The sequence below is a fragment of the Cololabis saira genome, chromosome 10, assembly GCF_033807715.1.
Source record: "Cololabis saira isolate AMF1-May2022 chromosome 10, fColSai1.1, whole genome shotgun sequence".
In the NCBI taxonomy this organism is placed as follows: domain Eukaryota; kingdom Metazoa; phylum Chordata; class Actinopteri; order Beloniformes; family Belonidae; genus Cololabis; species Cololabis saira.
Genome location: NC_084596.1, coordinates 35336637 through 35348245, shown reverse-complemented (window position 1 = coordinate 35348245; position 11609 = coordinate 35336637). Strand labels below are relative to the sequence as shown.

The 11609-nt window shown below is 41.1% G+C and overlaps 1 protein-coding gene across 1 annotated transcript; it reads left to right on the top strand.

The window, feature by feature from the left end:
- The first annotated feature begins 1648 nt into the window (after positions 1-1648).
- prmt5 (protein arginine methyltransferase 5) lies at positions 1649-8948 on the top strand. The gene is made up of 16 exons (XM_061731244.1): positions 1649-1758; positions 2057-2175; positions 3416-3501; positions 3698-3832; positions 3957-4069; positions 4156-4205; positions 4317-4480; positions 4577-4738; positions 4824-4901; positions 6269-6327; positions 6433-6555; positions 6644-6819; positions 7658-7861; positions 7948-8058; positions 8133-8197; positions 8278-8948. Exons 1-16 carry the CDS (start codon positions 1661-1663, stop codon positions 8428-8430), a joined length of 1896 nt encoding a protein of 631 aa, XP_061587228.1. The 5' UTR covers positions 1649-1660; the 3' UTR covers positions 8431-8948.
- The last annotated feature ends 2661 nt before the right edge of the window (positions 8949-11609 follow it).

Here is an 11609-nt window from a genome sequence, read left to right as displayed (position 1 = left end):
ACGTTTCTATACGGTCAAAACATACAAAGACTGGGTCAAATACAGTATTACAAAAGTAATCTATAACAATTCGTACAGTGAATTAAACCAATTTGACAATTCTATGCCACAATGCCTGTATCCAGGTCTTCACTTAAAAAAGTGAAAGGTGCAGCAGTATGAGGTAGACAAGGTTATTGAAAGGTGCATTGTTACAGAATATGATTGTGGTTATTATTATTATTATTGCACAGTGATTGATTACTCTGAAACTCTATGAGTGATGAGAGTTCATCAGAGCAACAGCTTGGGGGAAGAAACTGTCTCTGAGTCTGGAGGTTTTGGCGTACAGAGCTCTGTAGCGCCGTCCAGAGAGGAGGAGTTCAGACAGACTGTGTCCTGGGTGTGAGGGGTCTGCAGAGATGCTACCTAAGGTGGCCAAGATAAGCTTTATGCTTCAAGCCCAGACCTTTTCGGTCAAAATAATCACAATGTTGATCAGGGAAAAACCTGTGGATGTTATCTTGCTTGTTGATTTTTACGCTTGTGATTGACCAAAATAAATATTAACTAACTAACTAACTAACTACCTGCCCGTTTCCTGGTCCTGGACAGGTACAGGTCCTGGATAGATGGGAGGTTAGTCCCAGTTATCCTCTCTGAATCATCAGGACAAAACAAGACATCAAGGTCTTGTAGAGCAAGGTTCTAAAGATTGAATGAATGAATAGATGAATAAACCCAGAGTGTAGTTATAAGGGGTCTAGAGTAGACAGTACTCGAGTTGAGGGGGGATGAGGGGGGATGGCATCCCCCCTGAAATAAAAACAATCAAAATCATACCCCCCTGAAATAAAAACAGTCAAAATCATCCCCCATGTAAAACTGCAATCCCCCCTTTCCATCCCTTATGTCATTTCATCAATGAATGTGGTTTTACTGCTATTTCAACATTTAGAGCCAGAAAAATAACTTATTTGACAATTTTCACCTGTTTCAAGTAAATTTTCACTTGAAATAAGTAGAAAAATCTGCCAGTGGGACAAGATTTATCTTCTCATTACAAGCAAAAAAATCTTATTCCACTGGCAGATTTTTCTACTTATTTCAAGTGAAAATCTACAGGTGAAAATTGTTGTTTTTTCCAGTGTCCAGTGAGATTTTTGTACTAAAATGAGACCTTTTAACTAGAAATAAGACAAATATTTTTGTTAAGATTTTGAGTTTTTGCAGTAATCCATTTTTACTTATCCTGTGAAGGACAAAGGCATATTGGTAAATTCAGAAAACTGTTTTTTATTTTTGTGTTTTGATGTATTTGATGTAAGCCCAGTGGATATTTAAAGCTTACAGAAGGCTGCATTTAACTGCTGCTATGTCATTCCTGCAGTATTTCTGCAGGTGTTTTGGTCAGTGCTATTATTTGTAATATATTATATTATTTGTAATCAGCACAAATTATCTGTCCCCATATGATAAAATCCACAATCCCCCCTGATTTTTTTTTACAATTTGAGTACTGGGTTTAGATGAGTCTTTTCTCTGCATCCCCGTCCCCTGCCCGATTGGCCGCTGTTCCCCCCCATGCCAGCGGGGGGCGGTGTTGTGCTGATAAAGCGCCTGCGCCCCAAGCTGCCGCCGCGGAGGGAAGAAGAAGAGCATCCAGTCAATCCGGCCAGTCATGGCGGGTGGCAGCTCCGGCAGCAGGGTGTCCTGCGGGAGAGACCTCAACTGTGTCCCTGAGATCGCCGAAACCTTGGCCGCGGTGGCCAAGCTTGGGTGAGAAATGCGCCCGAGTGTACAAAGTGTATTTCCCTGCGGGGAGAAATGAAACCCGAGCAGCGTCTGGCGCGTTAGTGCGGGGGTCGCTAAGCTAGCCGGCAGCACGTGTCGCCGCACGGTGATGTTTGTAGTTCTGGTGCCGATCCGCCTCCTCCTCCCTGATGGAGATCCAGCTCTCTGATCGATACCCGTTCAGCCCCTCAGATCGATACTCATTCAGCCCCTCTGGTCGATATTCATTTAGCTTCTCTGGGTCGCGGATGCTGTTTACAGTGTGTTGTTCTCTCTCCCCCAGGTTTGATTTTCTCTGCATGCCCCTGTTCCACCCGAGGTTCAGGAGGGAGTACGAGACAGAACCCGCTAAGACCAGACCCGGAGCCCAGACCCGCTCAGACCTGCTGCTCTGTGGACGAGGTCGGTGCTCATCACTCTGATCTGCTGCTTTTCATTCATTTAAAATATGTTGGTTTGAAGAAAATTCAAAACAGATGCATAAAGAGGCAACCTTTCATTCATACCCCCCCTAACTAAGCTGGTGCAGCGAGTTCATTCTCCAAACAACCATATCAGAGGAAGGATCCTGTGGTCAACAAAAAGTTGTCACATTATTGGTTTGCATCAAACAAGGCAACTATACATAAACTACAAAAATTTGATTAAAATCTATTCAACGTACTACTCATACCTGATATTTTGGTGATCTAAGACAGTGGTCCTCAACCTTTTTTCAATGATGTACCCCCTGTGAAATATTTTTTCACTTTTTTATTTTTAATTACCGCCTAACCAGCACAAAGCACTTGTAAAAAAAAAAAAAAAAAGACCCAAAACAGAGCACTGTGCCATCAGTAACTGATTTATTAAACATAAAAATATTGCTGCTATGCTTCAACCACGACTCCATCGTTGGTCCAAGTGATTGACAGGTGAAGCCAGGTGATTGACAGGTTAGGTGGAACCATCCTGGTGTGGGGGAAACTCTGCCGTTTTAGGATAATAAGTTGAATAGCTTACTCCTGTAGATAGAATTCATTTTATGAATTTAGACTTATATTTTCCTCAATTATTTATGAAATATTTATTTTTAAAGGATTTTTGCATGGATGCTACTTTTTAAATATATGTATATTTTAAAATCTCACGTACCCCCTGGAGTGCCTTCACGTACCCCCAGGGGTACGCGTACCCCCATTTGAGAACCACTGCTCTAAGACAGTTCATTGAACCAATTTATGAAGCTGTTAAAAAAAAAAGAGAGAGAAAAGGAAGAAAAAAAATGTTGATTTATTTCAGTTTGACGTAATGTTTAATATTTACTTTAATCACATACACCCAAAAAAATAAATTCAAACGTGCATAAATGTTGTGATTTAATTCAAGTCTGTGATTGACAAGAACTACTTGATATACATTTATTTAGCTTTAATTAGTGTTTTGCTCCAACAAAAATTGTTTTAACAGGAAATAATCTTTCATATATACCATCTACCGTCTGCATGTTGTTAAACGTTATGAAATAAAACCATTAGTTTGTATTCACTCACAAACTAGGGTTGGTAAGTGGATGTTGTCAGTAAATGCTTTAACGACTAGATATACGAGCAGGAAGTGTGTCAGTTGATGCTTCCTCAACGTTTGATCTTGTTCAATGTAGACTGGAGTACTCTCATCGTTGGGAAGCTCTCGCCATGGATCAACGTGGATTCAGAGATCGAGATGGAGCGCAGGAACTCAGAGGCCGTAAGTTCTCCACCGCGGATCATTTGTTTAACGAAGACGTTTTTGAAAACTTAATTCTTCAGGCCCAAGTTCTGTGAAGTTGTAGCTTTAACAAAAACCTATCTCGTGCAGTCTCCTTTTTTTTTTTTTTTTGTCTCCCAGATTGTATCCTTATGTTACCGTGTCCCTTCATGCTTTTTCAATATTACCTCTCCAGGCTCTGACACAGGAGCTGAACTTCTCAGCCTACCTGGGTCTACCTGTCTTCATGATCCCCATGACGAGCTCCCAAAATGCCAATCTAGCCCGAGTGCTGGTGAACCACGTCCACACCGGGCACCACACTTCAAACGTAAGACACTCAGCGCCAGGGGAAGTCGTCCCGCTCCCGTAAACATGTGAGCACGGCAGGCTCGGGTGTCTGAAGTTATCGCTGGACTGCTGATGTTCACCCTGTTGCTCTCTGATTTCATTAGTTCTGGATACGCATCCCACTAATGGCTGCAGAAGACATGCGCGAGGATCTGATCGAGAATGAACCAGTCACTTGTTCTGATGACACAAGTATCGAGGAAAAAACCTGGCACTGGTTAGTTTTCACACTGAAACCCTTGACACGGAGCTCCCTTTTTAAATGGTCTAATTTTGTTCACTAACCTTTGTTTCCTTTTATAGGTGGAACTCATTTCGAACCCTTTGTGATTACAACAAGAGGATGTGTCTAGGTAAGGGAGTACACTGCAAAACAGCAACTGGAGGCAGATTGATGCTACACATAATTACTTTCTTGCACTTAGACTGAAATTGTGCTTCTCTTTTTAAAAACTTTTCTGCAGCTATTGAAATTGGAGCAGACATACCGTCAGACGCAGTGGTTGATAAATGGCTCGGGGAGCCGATCAAAGCTGCTATCATTTCCACAAACACCTTCCTCACTAATAAAAAGGGCTTTCCTGTTTTGTCAAAAGCCCATCAGAGGATAATCTTCCGTCTTTTCAAGGTATGACGGGGACATTTCCGTTGTTTGATTCAGCACATGGTGATCTCCAGCCAAGTCTCAGCCTGTGGTTTTAAAAAAAGCAATCTGTCTCCTCAGTTGGAGGCCCAGTTTATCTTCACAGGCACCAGTCGGCACACTGACAAGGACTTCAGATGCTACCTGCAATACCTGGAATACCTCAGCCAGAACAGGCCCGCGCCTAATGACTACGACTTGTTTGCCAAAGGCTACGAGGACTACCTGCAGTCCCCTCTACAGGTAAAAGCTGAACGACATTTTCTTTGTGCCACAGTTGTGACGACGAATCATCCAGGTACTTTATTGTTCTGTCTTCCTTTTATAGCCCCTCATGGACAACTTGGAGTCTCAGACCTATGAAGTGTTTGAGAAGGATCCAATTAAATATTCTCAGTACCAACAGGTAAGGTGATGAGATGCAGCTGGGCCAACCACAGGAAATCAGAAATATTTCCTAATTTTATGTGGAATACAAAATTGCTTCTCAGGGAATCAAGTAAAGAGATAATAAGTAAAATATTTTATATACATTATAAAATTGTGCATATTTCAGCAAACCTGAACACCCTTCGCCATTTAATCACTGTTCCGTGTCAAGGATGAACCTTTTCTTTGCTCAAAACATATGCATGTCATAGGGCTGGGCGATATGGACCAAAAGTCATATCTCGATATTTTCTAGCTAAATGGCGATACTCGATATATATCTATTTTTTCTGTGCCATAATTGGAGTTTCCCCCAAAGCACTATAGCATCTCTGTTAGCTTCATTTTTTTCTGAAGCAAACCCTTAAAAAACAGTCAGTTTTAATACAAAGCCTCGTGCCAAATGTCACACAGGTTCCTTTATTAACAGAGGTCTGCACAATATCAAAATGTATAAAACAAATGAAATAAAAATAAACTGCCTGCATATATAGAATAAAAATGCTTCTTGAATAAAATAAAACAAATATCCCTTTCCTGCATAACAATTAAATTAAAATACACTGTGCAATTAATACAATGTAGACAGTAACAGGCAGACTTTTCCACTGAGGTTGACAGTTGTGCAAATAACAAAACATTTGTGCAAATCTCAAATAAAACATTCAAGTCAATTTGTCACAAAATAAGCTATATCAAAATCATAAAAAAAAAATATATATATATCTTTTTAAATCGATATAAACGATATTGTCTCGTACCATATCGCGTTTGAAAATATATCGATATATATTAAAATCTCGATATATCGCCCAGCCCTAGCATGTCAGAAAGGCGCAATAATGACTTCAGTCTGTCTACTTGTGAAACGATTCTGGGGAACTTGACTTGCACGTGCCCATGCCCAGCAACACACATCAAGTGTTGTGGTTGCCTTCTTCAATGGAAAGTAGGCATACGGTGTCTAATCTAGTGCAATATTTCCATTTTGAAAAGATCATGTTGCTGAAATAAACACATACTGTGAACAAGTCCACAATGTGCACGGGCACTCAAACGCCAGGGAAGACAGGAGATGTGGGTGTGCTGTGAGGCAGAACAAATGCACACTGAGGCATAACTTAATGGGCAATGGCTAATTAAACACAGGGGCAGACTGTAGATATAAATTGAGTTGTGTGGTTAAAAAAATTAATAAAAAAGAATGCATATATCAACTAAAAAGTCAATATACTGCCCAACCCTGGGACCATTCTGTAATATTATGGGAATACTCTTCTTTTTAGCTTGTTTTATGTGGTACATTCTGTCTTTAATGGTTGTCTGGCGTGATTTTTGTCACAGGCCGTCTATAAATGTCTGCTAGACAGAGTGCCGGAGGAGGAGAAGGACACTAACGTTCAGTAAGTAATGTTCAGGGTTTTTAAGACCGGCCGTTTTCAGCGTCAGCTCCAGCAGAAATAAAGTCGTAGTCAACGTTTAACCTCATCGTGTCTGCTTCGGTGCAGAGTGTTGATGGTGTTGGGCGCAGGACGGGGTCCTCTGGTCAACGCATCTCTGCGAGCTGCTAAACAAGCCGACAGGAAGCTAAGGGTGTACGCCGTGGAGAAAAACCCCAATGCCGTGGTCACGTGAGTGCAGCAGAGCTGATCGATTCCCGTTTCAGGTTAGTGAGGGTTGAGACTGACACGTGCGTCTCCCCCCCCGTGTGTGTTTCAGGTTAGAGAACTGGCGCTTTGAGGAGTGGGGCGACCAGGTGACGGTGGTGTCATGTGACATGCGAGAGTGGGCAGCGCCAGAAAAGGCTGATATCATCGTCAGCGAGCTGCTCGGGTCGTTTGGAGACAACGAGCTTTCCCCCGAGTGTTTAGATGGAGCACAGCACTTTCTCAAGGGTACCTCATCCTTTTTTCTTTCCTTCTGTCAAAAAAAGCCATCGTTATGCTCCATTACTTTCCACGCTTCACTACATCTCGTACCCAGTACTGGAGTTGAGGGGGGATGGCATCCCCCCTGAAATAAATGCAGTCAAAATCATCCCCCCTGTAAATCCCCCCTTTCCATCCCTTATGTCATTTCATCAATGGTTTTACTGCTATTTCAACATTTAGAGTCATCACCAGAAAAATAACTTATTTGACAAATTTCACCTGTTTCAAGTCAATTTTCACTTGAAATAAGTAGGCAAATCTGCCAGTGGGACAAGATTTATCTTCTTATTACAAAAAAAAGCAAAAAAGTCTTGTTCTACTGGCAGATTTTTCTACTTATTTTAAGTGAAAATCTACTTGAAACAGGTGAAAATTGTTGTTTTTTTCCAGTGATGAGTCTTGTTTTAAGTGTAATGAGATTTTTTTTTTACTAAAATGAGACATTTTAACTAGAAATAAGACAAATATACTTGTTAAGATTTTGAGTTTTTGCAGTGATCCATTTTACTTATCCTGTGAAGGACAGAGTCATATTGATAAGTTCAGAAAACTGTCTTTTATTTTTGTGTTTTGATGTAAGCCCAGTGGATATTTAAAGCTTACAGAAGACTGCATTTAACTGCTGAGATATATATATATATATATATATATATATATATATATATATATATATATACATACATACATATACATTTGTATTCAGCACAAATTATCTGTCCCCATATGATAAAATCCACCATCCCCCCCTGATTTCTTTTTTTTTACAACTCGAGTACTGCTCGTACCACTTTCTTTCTTCCAGAGGATGGAGTCAGCATCCCTTGTTCCTACACGTCCTTCCTGGCTCCGCTGTCCTCCTCCAAGCTTTACAACGAAGTCCGAGGCTGCCGAGAGCGCGACAAGGACCCGGAGTCCCATTTTGAGACGCCGTACGTCGTGCGTCTCCACAACTTCTACCAGCTAGCTGACCCCAAACCGTGCTTCACGTTCACACACCCGACGAAAGGTAGAGAGAAACTCTCATCAGCTCATATCACACACGGATGAATCTGGTGTGTTTTTTAACGCACTACAATCCCGTCTTCCCGTCAGACATGAACAACAACCGGTATCAGTGCCTCAGGTTCACCGTACGCTGCAACTCGGTGCTCCACGGCTTCGCCGGCTACTTCGAGACCACGCTGTACAAAGACGTCACGCTCAGTAAGTCATCGGCAGGAAGACGAACTAATGTGCAAAAGTAGAAACACTGGTCTTGATGGATGTATTTGTTGCAGGCATAAAACCGGACACACATTCACCTGGGATGTTCTCCTGGTTCCCCATTCTCTTCCCTCTGAAAGTAAGTGAACCTTTTAGGTAAAGTATCAGTTTTTCTGGTGGGATTTTGCCAACTGACCGCCTTTATTGTTCCTCTGGTAGCAACCCATCCCTGTATCCCGGGACAACGATGTCACAGTGCGGTTTTGGCGCTGCAATAACGGGAAGAAGGTGTGGTACGAGTGGGCCGTGACCGAGCCCTCCTGCTCTGCCATCCACAACCCAGCGGGCCGGTCCTACACCATCGGGCTGTGAGGAGGCCGCGCCCACACGCCCGTCAGCAGGCAATCAATCACGTGTTTCTGTAAGACTCGGCAGTGGTCGGACTCTTTGTCTTCTTTTTTTTGTTTGTTTTTTTTTATATATATATATTCACCGATTTAACTGGGTCGTGAAGTGAAAACGGTTTGGATAAAGCAACTGAAATGGTGTTTCTGAGGTCTGTTGGAGCAGCGTGGACTGCACACAGATGCACACGTTTCGCCGCCGTGAGATCGGCTCATTTAGTTGGAGAACAAACCCACTGGTTCTTCGTGTTAAATCCTCCTCCCTGCTGTCTTGAGCTGTAATTGTGGATCTCCACGTCTAGTTTTACCGGACATATGCCTTATCAATCACACATTCCACATGATTAAATACTTGCAAAATGTCAACACACCCCTCTAAACACGGGAGGATCAGACGACGGTCGCTTTGTTCAGGTCACGTGCTGATGTTCGGCAACTATGTTCATACCTTTTGTTTGAACCATTTCAATAAAAAAATGAATGTAATACTCTTGGTGATATCTCCTTATTTTTACAGCTTTTAATTACACTCTGTCACATTGTTTAATCTTCCGAGGACAGCAGAGTGGTTTAAATGAAACGAGGCTCGACTTGTCGACTGCATCTCCAGATGGTGCGTGAAGATGTTCATAAATCAGATCACAGGCTGATCATTTCCTGGTGAAGAAAGCAATCAAGGTTTGGGAGATCAGAAGCGATTCCTGAAATCCATCTGCATGTTGCCCCAATACAAACTACTGAGGAGAAATGTCATGTTTGAGTGTGAAAACCACAAAACAAGATCTGTCCTCCGGCTACAGATAATAGATCTGATGCACATCCTCCAATTAAATCAACTTCCTGGTATCATCTTACTCCTAAAGTACATCTCGACCCGTCGGTGGACATTGGAGTTAACAGCCTCAACTGTTAATGGGGAATAATTGAGATGAATGAATGAGGTAGCGTTGTGCTATCATAATCACCAATAGTGAAAGGATATTGCAGCAGTTGCAGGTTTGGGTGGGTCGTGGATCAAAGTATACGACTGCTGGTCCGGTGGTGTGGAGTCGCCCTCGTAATGGGCTGAGTAGGTTGAAAGGGCCTGACTACCCACATATAACCTGTAACTTTCAGTTTTCATTTGAAGCACGAATATGAAAAGTCTGGAGTTCCTCCTCTGTCCACCTGGTTGTGTGTTCCTGCAACAAGACATTCCAGTCGCCATCTGATTGTTTTTCCAGATGTTTATCTGTACTTATCTGCAGGACTAAGTGGGTTTCATCAATACAACAACACACTGCCAGAAAATAAATGAAAACTGATTTGAGACTAAAACGAGGGCCTGTACAAAGAACAATGTGTTGTATTTATATAGTTGTTGTTCGCTCATGTAACCCCGAGATTAAGACCCACAGATGGAGCCCCGCCAGTTATTTAAGTTTGAATAGTTTGCTGTCATAGATGCAGAGGTGTCAAGTAACGAAGTACAAATACTTCGGTACCTTACTTAAGTAGAAATTTTGGTTATCTATACTTCACTGGAGTAATTATTTTTCAGACAACTTTTTACTTTTACTCCTTACATTTTCACGCAATTATCTGTACTTTTTACTCCTTACATTTTAAAAACAGCCTCGTTACTCTATTTCATTTCGGCCTTTAAAAAAAGAACTATCCAGTTAAATTGCTCCATCCGGATAGAGTGAATTTGGTTGTGGTTGTTTCAGATGTTCTTGTCCAGTTTTGTTCTTACATCCGTTCCCTCAGATTCCTGCAACTAAACTTGGATGTACATTCCAATAAAGGTTAGGATAAATGATAACATGCCTCTGAAGTTTGACTTTTTGCACCATTACAATACTTATAGGCAACTAGTCATCATATCTTCTGCTCTCTGAAACAATGTTGATGCTCAATAGTACACATATATGGTTCTTTAATATATTTGCATTATACTAAGATGCATTCATTTTCAACCCTTTTGTCCTTAATGGCTTTTTCCCTCTTACATTACTTTTACTTTTATTCTTTAAGTAGTTTAGAAACCGGTACTTTTATACTTTTACTTGAGTAAAAAACTTGAGTTGATACTTCAACTTCTACAGGAGTATTTTTAAACTCTAGTTTCTATACTTCTACCTGAGTAATGAATGTGAATACTGAAGACACCTCTGCATAGACGTCACAAACCTCCAATTGAGCGCATACTCATGTAAGATCAAACTTCCTTTAATTTGTCTGTTGTCTTTTACAAAGCTATCAGATATGGTTGATATAAATGTAATATCCATTTCCGACTGTGTTTTAAAGTATCTTATTGATTTTTGTAGTTACATCTTCTCTGCATGAAACATTGAGGACAATCTCAATTTTCTTTTTTTGGCAATGTACTGTCAACATTACCAGTTTTCATGATAAGCCTTATAATCATGGTCACACTGCAGATGGCAGCAGCACTGAGATATCTAGCGCCTCCTCACTCCAGGGTCTTTGATTCCTGGCTTTGGGGCCCACACAGAACATTCTGGATGCAGAGGAAGGTCCTGTATGTTGGCCCTCGTAGTAACATTTTTGCAGACCGCATTTAAGTCAAAGTAGTCTTTGAAGACTCCCCAGTCTTGAAAAACGTCCATGTGAGAGGAGGCACAAAGAAACCAGAGACTTATTCCAACAGCTTTTGTTGGAAAGGAAACGGGGGCAAAAGATTGTGCAGGAGAACAGGGAACATAAGTAAACAGAAACAAACGAATACTGACGGGGGAAAAGAAACCTCTGGAGATTGAAAAGAAACAACCCAAAGGAGACAAAAATGATGCAAATAGACACAGTAAAGAGACTTGGAGGACCTGGAGGTTATGAAAAACCTGGAATAGGAAAAATGTGAAGAGAAAGGAAAGATTTGAAAGAGAAAAATAAAAACGTGAATAGAAAAATCCCAGAATGAGAAAAAAATGTAAATTGAAGAATGAAAGTGAAAGGGAAATGGCAAAGGAAATAAAACTGAAGTGACTTATTTCATTTCGACGAATAAACAAGACAAAAACAGCGGTTAACCTCATAAAACTGCATTTATAAAAGATGCATTTGGAAAGTGTTATGTTGAAGAGATACTGTGTTGATGCCTGGTCTTCTCAAGAAAACATCAAATACTGCTCACTGACCAAA

Excerpts from the sequence above, each read along its gene's own strand:
- prmt5 (XM_061731244.1), top strand. The coding sequence starts at position 1,661 with ATGGCGGGTGGCAGCTCCGGCAGCAGGGTGTCCTGCGGGAGAGACCTC. Across the intron at positions 6,556-6,643 it reads AACCCCAATGCCGTGGTCAC|GTTAGAGAACTGGCGCTTTG; the intron begins GTGAGTGCAGCA and ends TGTGTGTTTCAG. Across the intron at positions 8,198-8,277 it reads CCATTCTCTTCCCTCTGAAA|CAACCCATCCCTGTATCCCG; the intron begins GTAAGTGAACCT and ends TTCCTCTGGTAG.